Source organism: Balaenoptera borealis (assembly GCF_965194805.1).
Source record: "Balaenoptera borealis genome assembly, chromosome: 16".
NCBI classification, from domain to species: Eukaryota; Metazoa; Chordata; class Mammalia; order Artiodactyla; family Balaenopteridae; genus Balaenoptera; species Balaenoptera borealis.
Genome location: NC_138872.1, coordinates 47,116,908 through 47,137,946, shown reverse-complemented (window position 1 = coordinate 47,137,946; position 21,039 = coordinate 47,116,908). Strand labels below are relative to the sequence as shown.

Sequence of the window (21,039 nt, the reverse complement as noted above, 5' to 3'; positions counted from 1 at the left end):
CCCTGCACTGGCAGGTGGATTCTTAACCACTGCGCCACCAGGGAAGTCCCGCAATTATTAAAAGGGTAAATTAAGGGAGGGGTGCCCATGACATATTGCAAAGCTTAAAGAGAAAGCTATAGAATGATGTGTGTTGTCAAATGCTATTTCTGTAAAAAAGGAAAGCCTGTGTCTTTGCATTAATCTGCAGAGAATCTGTTTATTGATCGGGGGTTTGACGGGCGGCGGGCAGATGTTTAGTTTTAGAAGGAAAAAAGTATAGAACCCACGGTGTAAAGTACAAATCTATACTTTGGCTATTTCATTAAAATCTCAATGCTGATCAGTAATCAATCTTCCTTGATTAAGAGAAGCCACCGTTTTGCATTTTCTTCCCGGCACTGCCCTCTCCTTCAGGGGGAACAGCGGCAGGCCTTCCTTTTCCCGGTGCCTAAAATGAAGATGCCACAATTTCCCTGGAGGAAGGGGATGGACGTAGCTGTTTCCAGTGGCCCATAACCAGCCATCAACATGGAGGACGAGGTGACGGTTTTTTAAGGAAGGGGGAGGTGATGCCATTCACGTGCCACCCTCGCTGGTTCCAAGTGTTGGGGGCGCGTGGCGGGGGGAGAGCTTTGCTGCCGGTGCTCTGCCTGCTGGGAGGGAGGGAGGCCTGCTGGAAGCCCTCTGCCTGCACTTAGCCCAGCGGCCTTTTCTGAGGGAATATTGATCACAAGTGCTCACCTCTGCCATCGGAGCAGCAGAGGGCAGTCCCCGAGTATTCATGGAAAAAAGCTTTTCTTTGCCAGGCTCCTTTCTGAAGTGCGAAAGATCCATTCAGGCTCTAATAGCAAGCCCCTGCCCACTTCACACCCGCCCGAGAGCCACACTCTAATTTTCAGGCCTCCAGGATCCCGCTTCAAGGTGGAAGCTGGTGAGTGTGACCTCTTTATAGAAAAGATTCTCCGTCAAACCCAACACGTGTCTTGCTAGAGGGTGAGGTGGGACATATAAGTGGAAGACTGAAAATTACACCGGGACACACAGGGAATCGTATTCTTGTCCCAGACAGAATTTATTCATTTTTTTCTTTATTTCCTAAAATAATGTTAAAAATAGAATTTTGATCACATATGCAATGTCATCTGATATTTGTGGTGGGAATATTTTGCTTTGAATGTTTAAAAAAAGAATCTAGTCAGTGTTTTTATATCTGACATGGTCCAGAAGGGAGGCTGCTGAGAATTCCTAATTTTTTTTTTTTTTTTGGCCCCAACGTGCAGCTTGTGGGATCTTAGTTCCCCGACCAGGGATCGAACCCGCGCCCTTGGCAGTGAAAGCACGGAGTCCTAACCACTGGACCGCCAGGGAGAATTCCTAATTTCTCCCTTGTTCTGTAAGAGGCAGAATCTTCCAGACAAATATCTCTTACCATGACAGCTGGTTATAAATTCTCACCCCTTTCATCTCATCCAATTTAACGTAGGCTAGTGGAGACTTAGGTAGCAGAAGTATTTTTCAATTAAAATGTTCACGACAAAAAAGAAGTAATCTCCAATTCCAGAAAATTCTTTAATATTACTCATAAAGTATCATTTCAGAGCTCCTGCTGCTTTTGTTGCTGCTGTTGGATTGTAGTGGAGGGTGAATTGGAGAGCGTTTGATTTAGGGAAGAGAGTATTCCTATGATTATAGATGCCCCTGACGCCCTGGGGTGTCAGCTGGCCGTGCTTTGTTATCTGGGCAGGAGGTGTGGCTGGAGCCGAGTACAAAAAACCTCTGATGTAGGTCTTGGGAGCAGACTTCTTTCCCTAAGGGCATGTGAGGCCATTGATGTGTCTTTCCCTCCTTTCCCTTGAACTCCTGAACATAGAACTTTTTTCAGGAGACAATGAACAGAAAATTCTGGCCAAACTTCCCCGAGTGCTCAATGACTCTGAGGCTGTGTGTGCACAGAGAGCAGAGGGGTCCTTCCAGAGGGTGGCAGGCCTGCCCAGGCATCACCGCCGCCAAGCTTGGGAAGCCTGCTCCCACTCCGGGTTCTTCGCCAGAAGCCCACTGTTCAGATCTGAAGATGTGAGCAATTCGTCTTTCCAGAGAGGTACCATCCAGCAGTTCCTGGGGCCCCAGAGAAAGGCCAGGCCCGGTGTCCTCTTCTCTGCCCACAGGGAGGGTCTCCCAGGAAACAAGTTCCCTGGTCCTCGCTGGGCCTGGTCTGTGTGAGGACCGCCAGGTGGCTTCAGACTTGGCCTCAGGGAAACGCGTCTGGTGGCTGAAAGGAACACGAAGCTACATTTTCACGAAGCCGAAAGGAACGTGTACACTGGTTAAGAACAGCGACTGCTGCTGAGAGAGGTGTCATCAAGAAATGGGGTCCCTGCCTGGAGCCCCACCTTCCAGCTGCGGGGCCCCAGGGAGCCTGGGTTTCAACAGCTGTAGAAGGAGGTGGTGGGAGTGGAGGGATGGCCCTTCCAACTAGACAGTTGGTCCTTGGTGAGCCGGGTGCACCAGAGCACGTCCACTGGGCTCCACATTCATGACTTCCGCTTTTTGATTTGAAAAATGAAAGGCAATTAAAACCATTGCCATCTATAGAAAGAAGGTGAACGATAAGAGTTCCCCTTGACATAAACTGTTTAATAAATCAAGTGGCCCCGATTTAGTTTATACACAGACACAGGACCATAGTGCTACCTCAAAGGTGTACAGAAGTGAACAAATACAAACATCTGCATCTAGAGAGGAGGGCAGGTGCTGCCCTGAGCCAGCCGCTCTCGGTCTCCCCAACGCCCCACACTCCCGGCCCCTCCAAGATGCACATGCGGGAGGGACTGCAGGTGAGGGCTGCCCAATGCATCTCGATGGGGCTGGTCCAAGCGCCTCAACCCCAATCCTTCTGCAGATCAGAATGCTTGGGGGGCTTGAAAAAAACAGACGATGGGTTTCTACCGAGACCTGATGATCGGAATCTAGGTGGGGGGTTGGGTAGGACTCAGCATCTTATGAAGCCTCTGTAACAAATAAAATCATCCGGCTTCCTTTTATGAGAGACCAAGTATTAAAGGCACAACATACCTTCAAGCGAGCTCTTGCTAACAGTCAAAAGCTAAAAAAAGCCAAATGGATTCAGGCTCTACTCGGCTCCCAGGAAGGCAGCTGGATCCCTGTGGAGGTCACTAAATGTCTTGTAAGTAATAGGTACTCAACAAATATTTGCAGATGGATGAATGGATGCTTTTTACAAAGCTTGACTGTCTAATGTCCTGGAAGTTCCCTGCTGTCCAGAGCCTGGGAGTAGCTCAGGATGCTGGCAGGGGCCACCTGGCCAGGTGGTCCGAACGTGGCTGGAGTCCTGAGTTGGGGCCACAACTGGGCTTCAGCACACCAACAGGAGGCGTTATTACATCCTGCCTACCACTTCTTCACAAGACAAACCCTCAAAGCTGGCCTCTTGCTCAGCAGGGTCAGGGACTCCAGACCTCTGGAAGGGTGGCTGGTGCAGAGGTTGCCCTGAGAGACGGGAGCCCAGGCCGGGGCTCACTGTGGGCTTTGATACACACCCGGCTACTTAATCACGAAAACAGGAGGGACTTGGATATAGGAGATCAATGATGCTTGGTCTTGGCATTCCAGGGTATGAACTGAGAGGTCAATTTTTACATGAATACATTGGTAAACCTCCCTGTATCCATACTGGCTACCATTTTGGATACATATTAAGGCTTTGGTTCAAAAAAATGCTTTTGAACGACTTCATTTGATAAAAATGTAAACCATCTTTTGTTAGATGCCAGGATAAACTTTATTTTCCTACAAACTATAATGCAAATAAGAGAAACATGTGGCACATGAGTACTGTGTTTCTACTTTATTAAGTCGTCACAGTAAATCAGAATTAAAGACAGAGGGCAAACTGGAGAGTCAGGTAGTGGCCATCGGTGAGCCGTGTGCCTCTCCGGGCGAGGGTCGCCCCTCGCCATGGGGCACCATGCCTGCCAAGTGGGTTACAGGCAAGGTCTACACTGATGGAGGTATAAGCCCAGATGTGGAGCATCAGGAAAATTAAATAACAAGAGACAGCAAGATAGAAATCAAATGACACCCTATAACTTAATTTACCATGTTTATCAAATTTCGTCCTCATTTACATTTACTAAATATTGTAGACCTGAAAACATAAGAAAACATTCACTTAATGTGTATGTCATACATAGGTACTGAGTGCAACTAAAAGGTTGTTGTTTCCTGCTGAATTTCCCTTCGGATGTGGAACATTCCCCTTCAGTAGCTATGAAGGTAGCACAGTTACATCTATGACATCACAGTAAACATGAAAGCATCCTTCAAACCTCCAGATGATACAGATATGACAGTAAATGAAGCACAGGTGGTCACACCTGAGGAAGGTCAGGAAGACGTGATTTGCATTGTCTACCGATCCACATGATCTTGTTGGTAAGGCTAAGGTCCCATAAGCCAGCCTCTCTCACAGGGTCAAGGCTGAAACCCCCTCCTTCCCAGTGGCCGTTGGGAACTACAGCCTTAACCGCAGGAAGACGCTGTGACAGTCGCTTACCCTAGCTACAAGTCCTCACTGCTGTCTACTTAAGGTTTTACCACTTAAAATGTCATCATTTTGTGGAATTACTATTTTTTTTAAGTACAAAAACCTACTCAGTGAGACTATAGAACAACATCTTTGCTTCAGATGGAAATCAGCGTGCAGAGAAGTGAGGGGACTGGCCTGGCCCTGCCTGGAAGCCAGCAAGTCTTATCTATTTTGGGCCACTTAGGGCCACTTTTGTTTACAGATGGCTGACCTACTAATGTGACGAGTCAGCACTGTGACTCAGGTGGGGTCCCCACCGGATGAGTGACCCTCGGCAATTTTGCTGAAAGGCATTTATTACAGAAGCTCAATATTTGCTTTTCTAAGTGAAAAAAAAAAATTTGATCATTTCAATTTTCCACCCCAAATAACAAGAACGATTCAAGTGCATGTGAGTGCAAGCAAAACTGGTCGCTAGAGTTCCTGTCTCCCGGTTCCAAATCTCCAAACCAAAGCTGTTACTGCGAAGAGCCATAAAACTTCTGGCTGTCCTCTAGGGTCATGGGGCTGCCAAAAATCATTAGGGATTATAGGAAGGTCTACCTATTTGCTACCTACAACCGGATTTCCCACTCCAGGTCAGGACTGGTTCCTGGAGATGAAATGGAAGCATGGTGCAGGAGTCCGGGTAGGTTCAATATGATTCTGAATCCTGACACTGACTAAATCCAAGAATTCTGCAACAGGGGTATTCTAGAGCCTGAAGGTGACACATTCTCCTAGAAGCTAGAGCTTACGTGGCACTCGGGAGCCGAGGAGCACGCGATGCCCTTCCCGCAGGAACGAGGTACCACGTGGAGCAGCAGCAGGGGTGCTGAGTCCAGAGCCACGTGGGCCAAAGCACACCAAGCAGAGAGCCCACAGCACTTAAAGTCGGGGACGGGGTGCCCAGGAAGATAAGAATCGTGACAGAGGCTAACACAGCAGAAAAGGCTGTCACTTCCAGTCACCTTTTATGTTGCCACTAAGCCCCCAATCAGGCAACAAATCGGCCCCGTTTACAGGCCAGCCCGGAGCGCTGCTTCTGTTTGGAATGAACCTGGTTCTCTCAAGTCCCAACGGTGCTCGAGCCGCCCCTTTCTGTGGGCCTGGCCTCAAGTCCTACCTGCAGTCCTCTGTAAAACAGAAGAACAAGCTCCCTCGAGAATTAGAAGTCCCCTCCTTCCAGGAAAGCCTTTCTCCACTGTCCCCACACCAAGGCTGGCTCCTGGGTCTGCCCACCTCTCCTGCCAACGTCGGGTACCAGCCCAGCCACCTGGACCTGGGTGGTCAGGGAAAACGGCAGCTCTGCGGGTGAGTGGGCTCAGCAGGAAGGTGGCCAAGGCAGGCTGGGGGTGTGCACAGGTGAGGGCAAGAGTGGAGAGGCGGAGGGCAGGGGAGGGCGGGGAAGCACCTGCACGGAGACCTTTCCAAGCCCTTAGCTGGTGGCGCCCCTGTTCTGAGCCCCGGGCTTACTCCGCAGATGGCCCGAGGGCCTAGATGACAAGCAGAGGGCCTGCATCCAACACCCGACCCCAGCAAGAGCACCTGGCAAGCACAGACGGAAGGTGGGGCTTTCTTTCTTTCTTTTCTCTTTTTTTTAAAAAGATGCAACAGGCCTTCCTTGGGGAGGCAAATGGGTACAAAGTAGGGATCACACACCCTCTGCTCGGGATCTGTCACCCTAAAGCTCTGTGTGTCAGGAAACGTGTGTGAGGCCCCTGCCGGCAGGGCACCACAGGGCAAAGCCTTTGGAGGAGCCTGGAAGGGAGCTCTGCAGGGACAGGACCCTGTGTTTCTAGAATCACCTGAGCGCTCTGTGATAGAAGCTTCACCGTCATCACCTGGAGGGCCTCCAGCAGGGCCAGGGGCAGGAAACCTCTCCCCAGTTAGCGGGCATCAGGAACCAGGTGGAATACACACAGCAACGGAGGTAAAACTTCTCCCGGGCTCGAGACTCTAGGGAAAGCCAATTTCCATGATGATGAAATTTTGGACTAACCATAAATCCTAACAGAAGAAGAACGAGCAAAATCAAGGCAGGGAACATTCCTCCAACAACCTGACAGGCATTTGGCCGGCCCCTGGGTGAAACATGATGGGTTTATAAACGACCGGGGGACAGAGCCAGCTGCCCCCCGCCCTCCCGGAAAGCCCGGAACCTTCTCCTTTTTCCTCTGTTAGGGCAGCCCCACCGGCGCCGCGTGACAGTGGGCGAGTCTCCGGTGGTTGGCAACTTTTTCTTTTCTTCTTTCGAAGCCCAAGGTTCCTGAGATGCCACCGCCAAGGTTCCTGAGATGCCACTGATGCGGATCAGTTTGAAAGTCTGATCCGCAGCATTTCGGTGGGATTCCTCTTCAACTTCAGAAGACCAGCTGAGGGCACCAGCAGGGCAGCGATGTTCCCGAAGTCTGGGTTTGGGGGTTCGGGTGGGGAAGTGGGGGACTCTCAGCCATCTCCCCCTCCCCGAGAGGCGCTGTGCGGGAGGCTCAGCCTGGCAGCCAGGGCCCTGGAAGGAAGCAGAGGGAGGCCCACGTGGGCACAGGTTGGAGGGAGGACGTGCCACGGCCCCTGGAAGAGGGCTGGACCCCCGCCCGGAGCTGCGCGTGCAGAGGTGTTTGCTAAATGAACCCACAGACCAAGGTCTTTCTTCCCAGCCTTTGCTCTGGACTTTCCTGCAGCATAAAAGGAGCTATGAATCTTTTTGAAATTCACTGGGCCTTACCGTCCAATCTGCAATAAAGAAGGAAGAGAAAAGGCACTGACGACAGTGCAGGGAACAGGGGGAGCCAATGGAACAGCACTGCCCAGAGTCAATGAAAGAGCAAGAAAAACTTCAGGGGTAGCTTGTGGACCGGTCGGTGTTATTATTTACACGGATCTACATGCTGATACTTTACACCAGGAGTTACAACTCGATTATTCCCCAAGGGGTCTGAGACAGGAGGTCAGGACTAATTGAATGCGTCCAGAAGCGCCTACAGCTGTTTAGCTCCAGAGGGAAAAAGGAATGAAGCTGAAGCCTGCGTGCCCGCCGCGCCCCCAGTCCCCAGGGCTGCTCGGAGGAACCCAGGCGCCCGCTGCTGCAACACCGGGCCGCTGTTGCTGAGGCAGGTCCCCTGGGCAGTGCTTCGAGGGAGGACCGTTTCGTCACCCTCCTAATAACCTATTTTTAAACCCTGCTGGGCTTCACCCCAGCTTCCTCAAAAGCAGGCTTTCTAACCTTCTCCTGACATCCTTCGCTTCTGGGGCTTTGGCTTCTGCCATTTCTATCATTACTGGCCTTTGAAATTAATTTACGCGAGTGACCTTATTCACACACAGCATCTTCTGTCATTTTCGGACCTGACCTCATTGTTTCCAGGGAAAGCCTCTGGAATCAATACCTGCAAACACGCCTGGACCCAAGGAGGCCACCTTCCCCGGTGCTGTTCCGAAATTCAGCTCCTTAAGGTCCCCCAGCCCGCGCTTCTGTCTCCTCCCTCTGGTCCCAGGAAGGTCGGGCAGAGAGAAGAGTTGTGGGTCTCTCTCCTGCTGTTTTCGTCTTTGAAAACAGGTTGCTTTCGCTAAAAGCAGCAGAGCTGTACCGCCATCCGAGGCGGAGACGGTGTTGGCTACATTGCCCCATCACCCTGGAGCCAGAGGCGGGCATAGCATCAGCATGTAGCCCAGGGGAGCGGGCCGCAGGGCGAACAGCCCTGACTGAATCCCAGGTACGATTCCAGTTTGAATACCTTCACTTCGAATTGTGTAAGACTTCACGTTATTAACTAGGAACCACCCCACCCACTATGTAATCAGATCGATTGGGAGAGGGACCCCCTTCCCAAAAAAAAGCGTAAATGAAAGAGATAAAGTGATGTTCAAAGACCTGATATTAAGTGAGAGTACTTCTGGACCAGAAGGGAAACATTTAACCCTCCACCCTCACCAGGGAGGCAGGAGGGGGCGCCTCTCGGTCCTGCACTGCAGCGTGGTGCGTGGGCAGGGTGATAGCAACTTCAATGAGCTGTGAAGCTCTTGCAGCAAAGCGGCCTTCGTGCATCTGAGGGCAGGGGCCCCACCACCGGGGGCCCCGGGAAGGTCACGCCCGAGCAGGAGCCTGCCCTGTACGCCCCCGGCATTCCTCCAGTCCCCACCTTTCCGTTGGCCCGTCCCCTGGCTCCTGTCGTGCCCACTGCACCCCGTGATTGATGGGGAGGTGGCAGCTGCGGACCGAGCAGGCCGGCCGCAAAGGGGGCGATTCCACTCCTGGCGGCTGACAGCCGCTGCCCCCACCCGGCCTTTCCTCGTGCTGGAAGCCGGGGGGTCGGTTCAAAGGACACTGGAGCCCCACGTGGCCACCTTTGTGGAGCAGCAGGACGACACGTGTGGATACGGGATCCCAGCAAATAAAGGCTTTTGCATGAATCCCCACTGCTGGAGGGGACTGTACAGCTGCTCTGCCCGGCCGACATGGGCACCTGGGCTTTGTGGCTCGTGTCGCCCTGGGGGCTGGCCCCAGTGAGCCCGGGGTTGGGGCAATTCCGTGGCTGAGGGGCTAAGAAAGGGCAGCTGGGTTGGAGGGCCAGTGGCAGTGGCCCCGCCTGGGGGAGGCGGGCGGTGCTTCGGCTAAACCAAGAAATCTAGACCCTAACTTCCCCTCCACATCTACTCAGGCAGTGACGGCATCTGTGCTGCGGCTCCACTGTGGGTGACGCGGTTGATAAATGACAGCTCGCTCCCTGACCTGCCCCATCATCTTCCTCATCATCTGGTCTCCCTTCCACCTATGAGCCCACGAGTGGGTACAGCCCAGGCCAACCCGAGAGGCTCTTCTGCAGCACTGCTGCGGGGTGTCTGCCGTCCATCGGGGCACACAGGAAGGGCCTGGACCCCAGACCGCGGCAGAAAGGGGAGGCCCACGGAGGTCACACCTGCCGTGGCTGGCCTGCCCTCTGGGTCCTAAACCACAGCAATCCCGGGGTTCTCCACCCTCTGAGCTCCCCCAGCTTTTGTCTGCTCTTCCTTTCCCAGCTGTCCCGTTCAGCAGACCGGGGACGACCTGCCCTCCCCAGCCCAGGCCTCGGAGGCCCCATCAAGGCCAGTGGTCAAAGGCCAGCCCGCACGTGCTGTGTCTTATCGGCCCATCTCAAGACCCTGCTCCTCCGGGCTCGGCGACAAAAAAGGGGCCGGCCCCGGGTCCACTGGCTCCCCGAGGCCCCGCACACAAAAGGGCGGGTGACAAAGACATTTTCTGGGATGGCAGGTGTTGGTGTTGGATTCCACCCGGAGTCCAGGGGCCGAAGAAAGTCCAGGCTGGGTTTCCCGGGTGGGCGGGCAGCACAGACACGCAGGGCAGAGCCCCTGTGGAGGAGCAGGAGGCAGGAACCTGTGGGGCATCTCAGCGTTGAGTCAGACACGGAGGGAGATGGGTTAGTGAATGAGCAGGGTGGTTGGCAAATCCGCTGAAGTGTCAGTCTTACCTTGTACAAATACTGCGCCGAGGCCTTTACGTATCTGAAGGGAAAGAACATAAAATGAAGTGAATGCGAGCCTGGCACACGCACAGCCCAACTTGCTATGAGCACAGTGCTAAAAATACGTTCATTCCTGGGCGGCCTGAGCGTCTTGCAGTTTCAGAGATCATTACGCATTGGAAACTCCCCTACAAGTCCCTCGGCAGGACAGAATTCTAGCTGGTGTCACCCAGATAGGTGTGAAACGAAGGTAACGTTAGCTCTCCCAGGATGTGTGACAGATGCCCTTGGGAGCCCCACAGACACTGGGTGGCACTGACCTTGGTATCCTGTCCCTGCTGCCTGATGTTTCCTAAATATTTGGTCTAAGATACAGTCAAAGAGAAGAGTTTTCAAGACCAGCAGTTGGAATTCTACGGATGCCTTGAAAAGATAACTGACACCCTCTAAGTATACAAGTTTATATGTCTCCAAGTTTCATTTTACAGGTTTTGAGTGGTACGCAGTGTGTTAGTTCAGTACGGGTGGCACCTGCGATGTGACAGTCCCCAGGGGGGAAGCACGCAGTGTGCTGTGCAGGGTGTGGCCGCGAAAGGGACCCTGCAGAGGCGACATCGGACCCTCGCGCACAGAGGAGCAGGACCCCAGCAGTCCTGCCAGACCCCAGAGAGGCTCTGAGCTCTTTCGTGCTTTGTGATAGTTTTTCTTAACCACCCCACTCCCCCCTCACCACGGCCATCCTATTTCCCACGTGGGTTTCCCTAGCAAACGCAGCCTCTTTCCGCGTCAGGGGACCTAACCGCCACAATGCTCCTGAATTCAGTGTCACTAGACCACCATCATATCCGGACAAAGGACATTTATCAATGACACGGACTGCTGTCCGTCTGGCCGCCGTTGTAAACTTGGATTGTCTGCCGACCTCGCCAGCAAGGCAGGCACGGTGACCAGGGCCAGTTTCTAAGACGGATGCCGTCGGAGGAGGGACCACCGACAGATCTTAGGTGGGGCTCTCCGGAAGAAATCTGGGCTTCTCTGAAGCTGTATTGTACAATCCATCAATGAAAATTTCACTCCTCCCCACCCACCCCCCGAAATTATGTGGGGTTGGGAACTTCAGGATGAATAACCGATCGTGATGATGCACTAGGCTTCTCTGTCTTACTTGATTTCTAGCCACTGTTAACGGCTCCTTCTTTACACGGTGATCGAGCTCTAGGGGCACAGGAAGTTCTCGGGCAGGGTTGCTTCCTGGTGCTGGACTGGTATGTTTTCCGAGGAACCTTTAGACAATGCGATGATCTAGATTGCCTGTCTTCCCCCAGTGCATCATGTGCTCCTGGAAGACGGCAATCGTGGGACATCTCTGGGTGGGTCTTCCTCCAGTGGAGGGGCTGGGCTTCCCAGGGCCCCGTGCTGCTGACCCTCTCCCCACGGAGGGGCTTCTCGGTCCCCCTCCCCTGCAGCCCCTCGGCCCTGGTGATGCTGGGCGTCCAGGCACCCGATTGGTGGAAGCAAGCAGACAGATGGTGCGTCTGACAATGGAGGGCTTGTTTGTAATTGCTGATGAGGACAGCCTGCCCCTCTCCCGGTGTGTCCCCAGATGCAGCCCGGTGTGCTGTGCTGGGCCAGACAGAATGTCTCAGGAACTGCCAATCCATGGGGGGAGCTAAGGAGATGCAAAAACAGAGGCGGTTGGGGGCTGCCGTAATTATTCCATGGGGCTCAAATGTCACTTGGCCTTGACACACAGACAGTGCTACCAAAGGGCGGGGGCCCTGTGCGTGGCACAGAAGAGCAGGCTGTCAGCTTCCTGATGCCTCCCTGCGGGTCAGCAAGAGGTACCCACCACCCTGGGCAGTGGTGGAGACACCAGAAGAGATCACGGTACTTGGAGCTGCGTGATGCCCAGTGGCATGGGAGACACAAACGCTAATTATTTCATCAACCGGGTGCTTGGTATGTGCCAGGTACTGTTCTAGGCTCCAGGTGACAGCGGTGAACAGAGCAGATGAAAGCCCTGCCTTTGGAAGCTTTGGCGGCGAAGTTAACGGCATGCCATTGGGGGGCAAAAATATCTTACTCTTTATTTGTATAAAGCGCAGATGCAAGTACAGAGGATATGCAGGTAAACGGTATTTCTGTGGTGTTTCAGGAGAGGAGACAAATTAGGAAATAAAAATGTCTTAGAAGCCTCCCTGGTGCGGCAGGAAGAATAAAAGGTGGAGAAACACTGATTGTACGGGTTAATATGCATCTTAAACTCAGAGTTTTCTTACATGTGAGTGGTGCTGGGAATCAGGAGTCGGCCCCGCTCACATCTGAGAGCAGCTGAGCGAGACGCCCCTGGGGAGACCCTTCAGGAGTAACTTGGATGCCAACGGGCCAACTGCAGTCACTCAGCGGCTCAGACACAGAGCGGGCATCTGGAGACTCCAGAAGTCGCTTTTAGAGAAAGATGTCCTACTTCTTGGGCCTTGTGAGACTCCTTTGACACCTGGATATCCACAAGGGTTTCAAGACACACAGGAGACCACCGTCTTGGTTGGAGATTTGCTGCGCTCTACGCAGCTCTGTCGGAGGCTTTTCGAGAACCGGTGGGCCTTTCTGTGGCCTGTTTTCTCTGGCTGTACTCACCGGAGCGCAAAAGAGCAAGGATTTGCACCAGGCGTCTTATCTCCGAGGCAAGGCTGCCGTCCGGGACTGTCCCCTGGGATAACGCTGGGCAGGGTCAGAGAAGAAAAGTGGCTGCTCTCCCCGGGTCCTTGTTACTGAGCCGTCAGTGTGGGAAATGACGAGCTGGTTCAGGATAATTAGCGAAGGGAATGGTTTTGAGAGCTGGCATGGTGAGGGAGAGAAACAGTGGGCTGGGGTTCCAGCTTTAGGCGAGCGCTAAATACCCTCCCAGCAGGAAGGCGGACCGAGCGGGAGATCAGAGAGCTGTCTGGGCTATTCAGACCCCTTGGAATGGCTCTGAGGACCAAGAACAGGTGCAGCAGTAGACGGGGTAAGCCTACACACTCAACTCAACACTGGCAACCCAAGGCCAGTGGGCGCTAGCCAGCCTAATTACCATTTCCAAATGGCCCAAGGATGGCTTCCAGAATTTCCAACCCAGCAGAAGGGGCTGTGTCCTGGCCCCGGACTTGGCTCTGGGCTCAGCTTCCTCTTTTTGGTCGTTGGTCTGGCCCATCAACTTGGGTTCTGAAGCAGAAAGCTAGGGCAGCTGGACCGAGAGACAGGCAGGCAGAGAAACTGCGTGCATTGTGCCCGCCCCCCTGTGCGGGGGCCTGGCCAGCGGGTGGAACGTTCTTGAAAACGCTTGTCTGGCATTTTTCTCTTCCCCTTCCAAGACTATAATGTACATTTATGCATCTATGACTGAATTTAACTAAACATTGAGAATTAATGTCTTGTTGGGCCCTCGTGGAGAAAGATGTTTCCAGACCCTCCCGCTAGCTCACGGAGCGTGAACACGGAGACCTCAGTCCTTCCTGGCCATGGAGAGACTGCTCATTTTACCAGATTGAATTATTCACATCTCAAAATGGAAAAACAGTACAGAAATGTTTATAGCAGCAATATTCACAATAGCTAAAAAATGGAAATAGCCCAAATGTCCACCACATGATGAATGGAACCAAAGTGTGCTCTGCCCTTACAATGGAATATTATTTGGCAACAAAAACATGTAAAATACTGATACAGGCTACAACGTGGATGACCCTTGAGAACGTGCTAAGAGAAAGAAGCCAGTCAGCAAAGACCACGTATTGTCTGATGCCATGTACACGAAACGCCCAGAATAGGCAGATCCAGACAGACAGAAAGTAGACTAGTGGTTGCTTAGGGCTGGGGGTGGGGGGAATGGGGATTGACTACTAGTGGGTTTATGTTTTTGTTTTTCAGGAGGGATAAAAAAGGTTCTAAAATTAGATTGTGGTGATGGTTGCACAACTTTGCGAATATACTAAAAACACTGAGTAGCATACTTTAAATGGATGAGTTGTATGGTATGCAAATTATATTTCAATAACGTTGTTTTTCAAAAATGACAAAAAAGAATAGAAGTTGGCCTGGGCACCACTACTGCCAGAGCCTTTCCAAGAGGGAAACGACAGAAGTGGCTCCAAGTTCTAGGGAGAAATCCCCCATGGGACCCAGGGAGGCAGAGGGCCGGGGGCAGCTGTGGGGTTCAGCAGGAGCCCCAGCCAGGGTCCTCCCGAGCCACGCCACACACGGCGAACCATCCTCAAAGCAAAGCAAACGGTGCTACCCCTCGGGCGACACACTGCTCTCCCTGCAAGGTTGTCTCCCAGCTTTATTCTAACTTCGTCTGTTTTATAAAAACTCAGGAGTGGCCTTGGGCAGCGAGGCGGGATTACACCGGGATTCTGTGTGCTGCTGGGCACTGGTTTTTAAATTCCCCAGTAATCAACAGCTCCAGGAAACACAGCAGTTACGTCTGTGGTGACTCGCGGGAGGATGGTGAGTTCTCCGTATCGGTCTGAGGAAGCAGTAAAGGTGCAGTGGGCTGTCTGGGTCCTACGGATAAAAGCTGTCCTTTGGTCTTCAGGTGTGAAGGAAGCTGCTTTAGCCCACAGCTAAGATGTTTTCTACACGTGAAGTCTTCCTGCGCTGCCCGCTTCTAACGTAGGAAATACTTTGGTTAGCTTTCAGTTGGATTTCTCAGTTATCCGTGCCGAAGAGGGGGTGCATTTGCCACCTTACACCCTGTATAGACCATAAAGCCTCCGAGATCGTCCTTTCTGCCTGTGGGGAGGAACATTTTGCCTTTGCCACTAAGGCAGGGCTCCTCCCCGCACCCCGCTTTTCACTTCTGTGAGCGTGTTCCCCACAAGCAGGGGTCCTTTCGGGGTGGGTGATGAGTCTCATTTGGGAGAAACTTAAGCCGTGACTCCGGCCTTGACACAACAAAAAACACCCAAGGCTGAGAACAGCTCCAAACTGCCGAAGGGCTCACTCTTGCTCTGCTGAGGGCAGACGGTGGGAAGCATGTGCAGGAAGCTGCAAGTCCCCATGGGGATGTAAAGAATTACTGTCCATGGATTGTTCTAGAGACCATTTCTATCAGAAATGCCAGGGAAGCTCACCCCATGTCCCAGCCCTTCTGGGTAACTGGGAGTCATGTTAAGTCTCTCCAGACGATGGAGAGGTACCCACCGTGGTCCTTCACGCAAGCTCGTGGGTTCTGGTGTGAGTCTGGGGGTCTTAAAGGGGTGAGCACAGCTCAGAATCCCACCCAGTTCCCCTGAAGGAGGGGTGTCACTGCGCTCCCTTCACGTGTGCTGGCTGGCTTAGGGCCGCGTTCCGTGGCACCGGGCTGAGGGGGCTTCTCTGGGGGCCTCTCTTGTGGGCCCACAGTGAAGGTCCGGGGAGAACAGCTCTTGAACCACCCACGTTCACTCCTTAGTCACACATGCACCATGTGCCTGCTGCGTGCCAGGTGATGGGCGTGCATTTTACCCGGCTGGTCTTCTGCCCACCCCTCCTGAGGAATATGCCCCGCAGAAGCCAGAGTGATCTTTTCAAACAAGAATCACAACACGTCACCCACTGCCTCACACCCCCAGGGAGCCGCCAGTCTCGCCAGAGTAACAGCTGAGGTCTGTGCCTGGGTTGAGGGCCACTCTGACCATCCTCCTCCTCTTCCGTCCCCACCTCGCTGGGCTCCTCGCTGCCCCTCACATGGGCCAGGAGAGCTCCTGCCGCAGGGCCTTTGCTCTCGCTGTTCCCTCTGCCCGGACTGCTTCCCCCAAATTCCAAATGGCTCCCTCTCCCTTGTCTCCCTCAAGGCTTCCCGCAAACGTCACCGTCTTGGGGAGGCCACCGCTGCCACCCCATTTCAAGTGCACCCCACCCCTGTTTTATGTATCCGTAGCACTCCTGGCCCTCCTTCATGCTTTTCCTCCTTAGCACCCCTCACTAACACCAATCTTTATGGAATGTGTGTGGAGGCCCCGGCCCCGTGGGGTTTGTGTGACGATCAAGCAAAACTGTCATCCCATCTACTGAAGCTGCATCAAAGGTGTGCGGGTCCCAGGACCCAAGCTGGACCTGAGTATCTAAATATGGCCTCTAGCAAGTCACCGACTTTGGGTAATGGGATAGAGAGTAGAGTCAGCCTAGTGGCCTGAGAACTCTCATTTCTGGATGCTTCCTTTCTTCAGTGGTGACCTCTATCCTCCGGGACCCTCGTCCCTGATGCTCCTGGGTCAGCAGACACCCCTGGTCAGGAGTGCCCAGCCTCAGAGAGCCGCATGTCATGCCCGATGTCACGGAGGGCCCTGGTGTTACGTGGCACCGGGCTGCTCCCAGCCTTGGGGACGCAGCTAGGGAGCAGGGTTGCAGGGCTGGGAACATGCCAGCTGCAGCGTCTGCCCGGGCGCACTTTTGCAGCCACGCAAGGCAGTGTGTGCTTCATGGTCCCGCCCAGGATCGGGGCTGCGGGGCAGAACCTTGCCAGAGGGTCCTGGAAGACCCGGCGGCTTTCCTCACCCCCAGGTGACCACACGGATCAGCCGATCCCGCTCAGGAGGAGAGATGCTGGGTGGCCCGCGTGGGGGCCCAGGTAGGTGCAGTGTGTCCTGTGCAGCTGGGATTCATATTCTGGAAGCGGTCAGAGGATAGGGTTCTGCCTGTTCATTCTCAACACTCTCTGCACTGACGCTACTAGGTTTCTCAGGTGCTGAGAAATGAACTCTGGCCACGTCAATGCTGTCTGCTTCATGCAATCTTTATTTTTTTAATTTTTTTACAAAGTTGACTGGCATGTTTCCCATTTTTAAGGGACTTCTTTAAAGCCTTTCGAGGGACTTTAAAGGCCAATTGGAAAAGAGGAACCAGTTTTTCTCTTTACTGTGCTATTTAGAGGTTTATTTCCTGGTCATCATCATATTCTTCAGGAAAAGGAGGGTATAAAATATTCTTCCTTTTTTTCTTCAGCTGTCTGCAATGTTACTAAGAGAGGTCCCATTTGGCCTCTGCTTTGGTTGTTGCTAAATAGAAATTCAGGCAAAACCATCGAGGCTTCCAGGAACCCACCCTGACAGCCGAGGCTGTGTTCCACCTGCTAGAACCTTCTGGAGGTGAGGGCCCCAGCCATGGCTCACAAGGCATGTGAACCTGTGGTGTCAGGAGCTCCAGACTCTTCCGAAACAATTTCTCAAGGTTATTTCAAATAAGCTTTAAGAGTCTTTTCCAAAAACTGTCTGTGAGAAAAATTCTTGGTACCTGCCGGCCATCTCCTGGCAACTGCTGTGTGTCCCTGGGGCCGTAATTAACAGTGAGGCAGGAGGAGGGTGCCATTCGCACTTAAAACCCTGCAACACTGAGAAACCAGGGCAAACCTAAGGCAGCATTTCACAGAAAAAGCAGCAGCTTCAAGTTCTTCCAAAGGAACACATCAAATGTCATGTCGATACTCTGGAATGAATCGTCTCGGGTCCCGCCTTTTCCCGGGAACGTGGGACCAGCCTCCGCGCCTGCCTGCCCGGGGCAGGAGGGTCCCCCCCGCTGGCTCTGAAGGACTGGTTTCTTTCTGCATCTCATTCCCTTGTCCACGGGCCTTCCAGTTCTGAGTCCCCATCTCAGCCAGCATGGGAAACTTACAGGCTGACCAGCAGGGCGCTGAGTGGGACAACTGACACACATCAGGCAAGTTTCCATTCTTTCCAGGCTCACGAAGCAGACGGCAAGGCCGGCTCAGGGAAATCTCAACAACTGACCCAAACCACTGACTAAATCTCTTTTTTTTTTTGATAAACCTTTGTGACACGTGGTTGTGGTTTGGAGCTAACTGATCTGCGCTTATTAATAAGTAGCCAATTTTGGTGATTCATGAGTGTCTGCTTTTCCCTAACAAGAGTTCAAGCTCCAGGAGGGAAGGGGAGGGACAGAGTGCAAGATCTCCAGAGCCCTCTGTGCTCCCCTGAAACGCCCAGCAGAGTCCTGCTCAGGGGCGGCTGCGAGAGGGTAACATTGTTTTCTATCCCATCAAGTGGAACAGATGTTTGTCTCATCTCTTGCTTCCCTCTTCCGGAGCTGACACCAGGGAGAGTAAAGAAGTTTTAGAGGAAAAAGGAATGAATAAGCACGAGGCAAAATGGGGTGCAAAACAGGGTAGTCGAAAATTCTCTTTAAAACCCTCAGTATCACTTAGGAAAGCATCCTAACCAAGGTTCAGTTATTCCAACTGCGTCACCCAGTCTGTGGAGTAACCAGGATGCTGGCTGCCCTCCCTGCCCCACACCCGGGTTGGGCCCTGGTGCTCTTCACTGGGCCACTTTCACTAGGAGACCAGGAAGGTCGGGAGGCGGAGAATGACAGCCGATTACAGGTGTTTGTTCTGGCTCCTGCATCAGGCGTCACACACATCTGTGGTCTGGAGACACCTGGACCCCTTAAAGCAACAGCCAGACTCCTTCCTGCCTGCATTTCTACTGCAATCCTGTTGCATATGACGTAAGAAAGAAAATTATGCATCATTCTTTAAAGAAATTACAGCCCATTATAGATAGAAGAAACACACACAAGACAAAGCCTTCCTTCCACGTGCTGAGAAAAATCAAGAAGTGAGATAAGTTAAAGGGAGCTGGACCGAGGATGGAAATATCACAGAATTGCCTTCGTGCGGGACAGTGGTTCTCAGCACTGCTTAGTTTTTAAAAGAAAGTCCCCATGCCCAGACCAAAAAATCCAAATCTCTGGTGGAGGGACCATCTGGATGGAATGGCTTCAAGGGTGACCCAGTGCACAGCTGAGCCAGCACCACCGGGTTCGGGTATGGGATTATGGGTTAAAAAAATTCCTATGGATGCTTTATCATCTTTCCAAGAAGATACAAGTTTTTAAAGAAGTGTTATATGTACAGGGGTCAGACTGAGCCGGCTGGTGGCACGGGAGGGAGGGAGGGGCTGGGTCTCACAGTCCCTGCGGGGTGGTCGGTGGTTCTCAGGCCAGGTGGCAACGCGGCTCAGATGCAGCCCAGCGCGCTGCGGGCCGAGTGGGTGGCCCCGAGCTCTTGAACGGACAGCAACATCAGAGAACTTGTATTTGGGGGACACTTGTGGATGGCCTGAGTATAGTTCTGGGCTGTCCTGGTCTGTAGTCGTGGCTCTGACGTCTGGGACGGTCCCCACAGGTGGGATGTCTGGTCAGCATCTCATGGGTAGTGGCCCCGTTTGCACGCCCCCCCAAGAGACGGGCCAACGCAGGCGGAGGGGACTTCCAGGACAAGAGGAGGAGCCAGGAGGCACAAGTTCCACGTGGAAACAGGAGGGAAGAGGGTGGCACAGGACGGAGTGAGGAAAAACCCAGACTGGCGGGGTGGTGAGGGGACCGCCCAGGGGACGTCTGTGGAGGGCTCCTACATGCCGGCAACTATCCTCAGCCCCTTACACATACTAACTTGTTGAGCCTTACGAATGCCCTTCAGTTCGTATTATTGGGTACTATGTAGAAGGTACTGCTGTTAGACCCATTTTACAGAATCGGACTATGGGCTGCAGAGCAACATGAACTTGACCGAGGCCACAGGCTGGACAAAGAGGACACCAGAGCCTGGCCCTCTGATAGGACACACACCCCTTGCAGCTGGGGAGGCTGGCTCCAGGCTGGAACTGGAAGGTTCTGGCCAGTGTTGAGCATGGGGCCAGTGGGATCTGAGGAGGGAGCGAGGGCAGGCCAGCCCCCACCGTATCCAGCACCAAGGGAGGAAACTACAAACCCTGGGACACAAAGGGTGGCCCGAGGCTTGCTGACAGCTCCGCCTTCAGCCTCCACTCCAGTACTCGGGGCCTGGATCCTGCCGTGTTTCTAGCACCCCCAGAACGTTGAAGCCCCTCGCGGCCTTGGGACAGCCCCCTGGAGCCCTGGAGCTTGACCCACCCGGGCACCTGGGAGCATCTGATGTGCGTCTGTTGACTATATGAAGTCGGCGCATACTCTGGGCTTCAGTTCCCTGATCTGTTCGATGTGGCCGGTTAGAAGGATTCTGTAGCTACAGCTGCTAGGTGACCCCACAGACCTTCACGGTCCCACGGGCGTACAGGCCAACAAACGCAGACACTGCCACCGTGACAGGAACGAGCAGAGCCCACAGTGTCACACAGCGTGCGCTGGGAGCCCCGGTTCCTGCGGTCCTGTCGGCGTCGTTCCCAAACCCCACTCCTATCTCATGAAGACTTCCTGAAGGACCACAAAGAGGGAGAAATAGCTTTCCCCAGCAGGCTCGGTTCCAAAAGACACACTGAGACAGTGTTCACTTCTCTCCTCCCAGAGAGGCTGCACGGGTTGTTTAAACTGAAAAACTCCCTTCTCACTGGCTGGTCAGGAGCTCTGTGACCAAGGTCACCAACAACCAGTGTTAGGTGACAAACTACCCGGGGCAGCGGGGGCCGAGGGAAGCGGTCACCTTCTGAGCCTGGGATGCTGTCCTGACACGCGTGCTGACCTCACAGCGAGGAGGAGAAGAGGGTGGAGGGGCTGAGGCTGGTGCCCCGGGTCGCTCCTCATCGCTGCTGCAGCTTATCAGAAGGTGAGGGGCTGGACGTGGGGTCTCCTGAAGCCCCTTCTAGCTTCACGTTCTACGATGCCCTTGGCTGGTTTCAGCAAATTTATGAGGAAGGCGAATACATACTAAGTGCTATCCAGCAAAAACCTTATTCAGACCACTTTTACAGGGAGGGAGGGAGGGAAAGAGGGGGACATATCGAATGAGTCTGTGAAGTGACCACCCTCATTGAACAGGGAAAACCTTTCATCTTTGGGGGGTTAGAGTCAGTTCCACCTTGTGCTGTTTCTGGCGACTGACTTGATGGCTTACCGCCCAGCAAATGGCCGTGACGGGGGTCACTGCAGAAGGGCTAGGACACCTGCCGTCGGGGTTCTTAGCAAGTGAGAGCTGGGTGCAGCTTCCTCCTCGACGCAAAGGCTGGTGGGCACGAGGACACTTACTGGCCACCAGAATGACCCAGCGATCCCAGGCAGGGT

The 21,039-nt window shown here is 53.4% G+C and overlaps 1 protein-coding gene across 1 annotated transcript in view; it reads right to left on the bottom strand.

The window, feature by feature from the left end:
- Positions 1–3,832: 3,832 nt before the first annotated feature.
- The window catches only part of RALGAPA2 (Ral GTPase activating protein catalytic subunit alpha 2), a 278,311-nt gene continuing 261,104 nt past the window's right edge, over positions 3,833–21,039 (bottom strand). Inside the window, 2 exon segments of the mRNA XM_082359553.1 lie at positions 3,833–7,076; positions 10,033–10,066. Of these exon segments, the coding sequence (XP_082215679.1) occupies positions 10,059–10,066 (8 nt within the window). The 3' untranslated portion in view covers positions 3,833–7,076; positions 10,033–10,058.